The sequence below is a fragment of the Lepidothrix coronata genome, unplaced genomic scaffold, assembly GCF_001604755.1.
Source record: "Lepidothrix coronata isolate B3197 unplaced genomic scaffold, Lepidothrix_coronata-1.0 Scaffold137, whole genome shotgun sequence".
In the NCBI taxonomy this organism is placed as follows: Eukaryota; Metazoa; Chordata; class Aves; order Passeriformes; family Pipridae; genus Lepidothrix; species Lepidothrix coronata.
Window position 1 is genome coordinate 2,415,596 of NW_016690317.1, and position 4,672 is coordinate 2,420,267.

The 4,672-nt window shown below is 61.3% G+C and overlaps 2 protein-coding genes across 2 annotated transcripts in view; one reads left to right on the plus strand and one right to left on the minus strand.

Annotated features, from left to right (window-relative positions):
• Nucleotides 1-191: 191 nt before the first annotated feature.
• On the minus strand, nt 192-4,189 carry POLR3D (RNA polymerase III subunit D). The gene is made up of 8 exons (XM_017827336.1): nt 4,016-4,189; nt 3,802-3,845; nt 2,673-2,818; nt 2,466-2,590; nt 2,219-2,390; nt 1,886-2,133; nt 1,056-1,208; nt 192-633 (listed from the first exon to the last, which is right to left on the minus strand). The coding sequence occupies exons 1-8, from the start codon at nt 4,187-4,189 to the stop codon at nt 511-513; spliced, it is 1,185 nt and encodes a 394-aa protein (XP_017682825.1). The 3' UTR covers nt 192-510.
• A 116-nt stretch (nt 4,190-4,305) lies between these two features.
• Nucleotides 4,306-4,672, plus strand: part of PHYHIP (phytanoyl-CoA 2-hydroxylase interacting protein) — a 6,988-nt gene continuing 6,621 nt past the window's right edge. Inside the window, 1 exon segment of the mRNA XM_017827283.1 lies at nt 4,306-4,383. Within this exon segment, the coding sequence (XP_017682772.1) occupies nt 4,306-4,383 (78 nt within the window).

Consider the following 4,672-nt stretch of genomic DNA (forward strand, 5'->3'; position numbering starts at 1 on the left):
GGGATGGGATGGGATGGGATGGGATGGGATGGGATGGGATGGGATGGGGGGTAAAATGGATAGGGCAGGAGGGGGGTAAGATGGAATTGGGGGCTAAAATGGGTGTAGGTTAAGATGGGATGGGGTGGGAGCAGGGGGATCCCACCCCCCTGCCCAGCAGAGGTGGCAGAACAAACCCGAGCAGCTCCACACAGGGGGAAAAGATGTTTTATTCCATGTTTTATTCCACGTTCCTCCCCCCTTGACGTGTGTCCCGCCCCCACCGGCGCATCCACAGCCACCAGGGAGCTGAAGGGGGGGACACCCCACGGTCCCACACGCCCAAAATCCCCCCTTTGGCACAGAGGGGGGAAAGCAGCAGCTTTGGGGGGATACCCCTGACCCCCCACGGGGCTGGGAGGAGGTCGGAGCTGCACAGGACCCCTCCCCACACCCCAAAGGCACATCTGGGGGGGGCTGAGGGTGTGCAGGGACTGTCCCCACGGGCCAAGGGGGCTGAGAATCCCTCGGCTACCGGTGCCTGTGCTCCAGCAGAGCCTCGAAATCCGGGGAACACACCAGCTTGTGCCTCACGTGGCCCAGGACGATCATCTCGCCCGTCCGGTTGTCCCCGATGCCGACGGACACCAGCTCCTGTCCCAGAGGGGAGAGACACCCCTGAGTGGCCCAGTCCCATGGGAATCCCCTGGGAGAAGGGTGGAGGGGTCTCTGCTGAAGGGGGAAGAGCCTGGAGGTGTCCCCAGGGGGGACCAGCAGGACCCTTCCCCGCTGCTGTCACAGGGAGAGGCAGCACAACCCTCCCCAGGGCACCAAAGGGGGCGCCCCCCATACCTGTAGGAAGGAGCAGGGGGTGCCCCCCATACCTGTAGGAAGGAGCAGGGGGTGCCCCCCATACCTGTAGGAAGGAGCAGGGGGTGCCCCCCATACCTGTAGGAAGGAGCAGGGGGTGCCCCCCATACCTGTAGGAAGGAGCAGGGGGTGCCCCCCATACCTGTAGGAAGGAGCAGGGGGTGCCCCCCATACCTGTAGGAAGGAGCAGGGGGTGCCCCCCATACCTGTAGGAAGGAGCAGGGGGTGCCCATGGTCACGTCCAGGGTCACCTTGCCCAGCACCAGCTGCACCTTCCCCGACTTTCGGATGAGCAGCTTCCCCACCTGCCCCTCGGGGAGGTCGGCCAGGGTGCACGTGTTCTCCGCCTGCTTCGCCTCCTGCCACGGCCACCACGGGAAAGGACAGCGTGGGATACAGGGGAATGGCACCATGGGATGGGGGGCATGTCCCCATGGGATGGGGGGACAGCACGGGATTGGAGGGGAAAGGACAGCATGGGATGGGGGATGGAATGGCACCACGGGATGGAGGAACAGCAGCACAGGAATGGGGGAGAAAGGACACCAGGGAACTGGAGGAGATGACACCATGGGATGGGGAGGATGCCACCATGGGATGGAGGAATACCAGTGTGGGATGAGGGGAAAAGAGCACCATGGGATGGGGGGAGATGACACCACAGGATGGAGTGACATCATTATGGGATGGGGAAGAAAGGACACCACGGGATGAAGGGGGAAAGGATACCAGGGTGGGGATAATGACACCATGGGATGGGAGGGAATCACACCATGGGATGGGAGGGAATCACACCATGGGATGGGAGGGAAGTCACCATGGGATGAAGGAGAATGACACCAATGATTGGAGGGGAAATGACACCTCAGGATGGGGGGGGATAACAACACCATGAGAGGGAAGGACACCACTAAGGGATGGGGGGGCATCCTTATGGGATGGGGGAGAACATCACCACAGGATGGGGGGATGACACCATGGGACTGGGGGGGGGACACATCACCCCCATCCCACCCCTCCCTCGCCGAGCCCCCACCTGGCTCTTCTCCTGCTTCACCACCACCACCTGCCCGTCCTCGTTGTGCAGCTCGGATTTGATGGGTTTGGAGTCGTGGGTGGGGGGCTGCCCGGGCAGGGTGTCGGGCAGCTGCAGGAACAGCAGCTCCTCCTCGGCCTGCAGGCTCAGCCTCTGCAGCAGCTCCGCCACCGGCACATCCCGCGGGAATCCGGGCGGGCCCTTGGGCTGGGACACCTTGGGCTCCTCGTCACACGGCTCCTCTTTCACTGCAGAGAGGGTGGGTGGGCACGGGGGGCAATGGGGGGCTCCCCCAGCCCGTCCCCACTGCGTGTCCCCCCAGTCCCAGCCCACCTTTCACTGCTGGTGGGTCCAGCTCCATCTTCTCCTCCTTGGATCCCGGGAGCCACGGCTGGGGGTCCTCCTGCTCTGCCCCCTCCTCCTTGAAGAGCCACCCCGAGTGGGCCAGCGGGAGCTGCACCGGCTTGTTCCTGATGTCGTTCTTCAGCCCCGGGTCGTCCAGGAACTGCGGGAATGGCAGTGGGGACACTCAGTGCCAGCCTGGGGGGGCACCACGGCCGCCCCCTCCGCGCCCACGCACGTCGTCCTTCTGCAGCATCCGCAGGATCTGCTTCGTCTCCTCGTCCGTCTCCCTCTTCTCCTTCTTGATGTTGATGATGTGGGAAGGACCGAAGTCGGACACATCCACGGCCTTGTCCCAGGAGCCTGCTGGGAGAGGGGAGCAGCCCTGGGTGACCCCCTGGCACACCCCCAGGCCCCCCAAAGGAGCGGGGGCAGCTCCCCTTACCCTTCTTCTTCATCATCTCAGCAGGTCCCTGCTCGAAGATGGAGTGGGACTGGATGACCTCGGGTCGGCCCCGGCCCCGGCCGTGCCCGTCCCGCTGCCGGTCCCGCTCCTTCTTCTCCTTCTTGACAGAAACATCCTCCCGGGGCCTGTGGAGCGGGGAGGGAGCACATCACCCCCATCCCTGCCCCCGCACCCCGTCCCAGGGCATGGCTTTTTATTTTGGGAGGGCCCTCTGGAGGTCACCCAGCACAACCCCCCTGGCCAGGTGACACAGGGACACGTCCAGGTGGGTTTGGGATGTCTCCAGAGAGGGGAGACTCCACACCCTCCCTGGGCAGCTCCACGGAGAGAAGTTCTGCCTCCTGTTGAGGTGGAACTTGTGGTGGTTCAGTTTATGGGCATCCCTCCTTGTCCTGTCACTGGGAAGAGTCTGGGACCATCCTCTGACAATCCTTGGAGATACTGATATGGACTGATGGGATCCCCCCTCTCAGATGAGACATTTGTATGGATATTTGTATGGATATCTGACATGTTTGTACGGATATCTGTGATATTTGTATGGATATCTGAGATACTTCTACGGATCAATGAGATCCCTGCTCAGATCAGATATTTATATGGATATCTGTGATACTCATATGGACCGATGGGATCCCCTCTTGGATGAGATATTCCTATGGATACTTGAGATATTTCTATGGATTGATGGCATCCCCTCTCTCTCCAATGAGATATCTCCATGGATATTTGCATGGATTGATGAGATATTTCTATGGATATTTGTATGGATATTAGAGATATTCCTATGGATATTTGCACGGATTTATGAGATATTTCTATGGATATTAGAGATATTTCTATGGATATTTGTATGGATATTAGAGATATTCCTATGGATATTTGCACGGATTTATGAGATATTTCTATGGATATTTGATATTTCTACAGATTGACAAGATCCCCTCTCACTTCCCTCTCCAGACTAACCAGGCCCAGCTCCCACAGTCTCTCATCAGGGAGATGCTCCAGACCCTAAACCACCCTTGTGCCCCCCGTTTTGCCCAGGGGTGGACCCCCCCCCCAATCCACCCCCATTGTCCCCAAAAACGCTTCCCGGACCACTCACTCCTCCTTGATCTTCCTGCTGATTATGTTGGGGGTGAAGGTTTTCTGCAGGAGAGAGCAGAGGGAGGGACAAGTCACACAAAACAGCTCCCCCTGCACCCCAAATCCCCCCCCCAGGGGTCCCCAAACCACCCCCCCAGGGGTCCCCAAGCCCTTTGTCGGGGAAGGGCACAAAGTGAGACCCCGATTTGGGGAGGGGTGTGGGGGGGACTCACCTTCTTGACACCCCCCAGGGTGAGGTCCCGGGAGCGGATGGAGGGCAGGCGGCCCGGGGTGAGGGGGGAGGCAGCAGGACGTCTGCCCAGCACCCCCCGAGCCCCCGGGACCCCCGAGACCCCCGGGCGGAGGCTGCCGGGGGAGCCGGAGCTGCCAGAGCTCCCCTCGGCCATCCTGTGGGGAAGGGGCACGGTCAGGGGGGGTCAGACCACCCTCCTGCATCCCTTTCAGGAGGGGAGGGGGGTCCTGCACCCCTAAACGGGGCTTAATTATATCCCCCACCCCAACAATGTGCCCTCCCCTCCTCCCCAGGACCCCTTTCCCAAAGGGCTCAGCCCCCCCATACACCCCCAGACAGGGCCCATTTGTAGCCCCCTCCCCAGGAGGGAGTCGTTTGCCCCCTGCACCCCCCAGGACCCACTTGTAACCCCCTCCCCAGCTGTCTCACCACCCCACTGCCCCCGGACCCCCCAAACAAGCCCCACTCGTCCCCCCTCCCCAGGGGTCTCAGGACCCCAAAATCCACTCGCACCTCCCTCCCCAGGGGTCTCAGACCCCCAAAATCAGCTCGCAGCCCCCTCCCCAGGGGTCTCAGACCCCCAAAATTAGTTCGCACCCCCCTCCCCGGGAGTCTCAGACCCCCAAAATTAGTTCGC

Coding starts and splice junctions, on each gene's coding strand:
- POLR3D (XM_017827336.1), bottom strand. CDS start 4,189: ATGGCCGAGGGGAGCTCTGGCAGCTCCGGCTCCCCCGGCAGCCTCCGC. Junction 2,134..2,218: donor GGACCCACCAGCAGTGAAAG/GTGGGCTGGGAC, acceptor CCCTCTCTGCAG/TGAAAGAGGAGCCGTGTGAC. Junction 634..1,055: donor CCCCCTGCTCCTTCCTACAG/GTATGGGGGGCA, acceptor CCTCTGGGACAG/GAGCTGGTGTCCGTCGGCAT.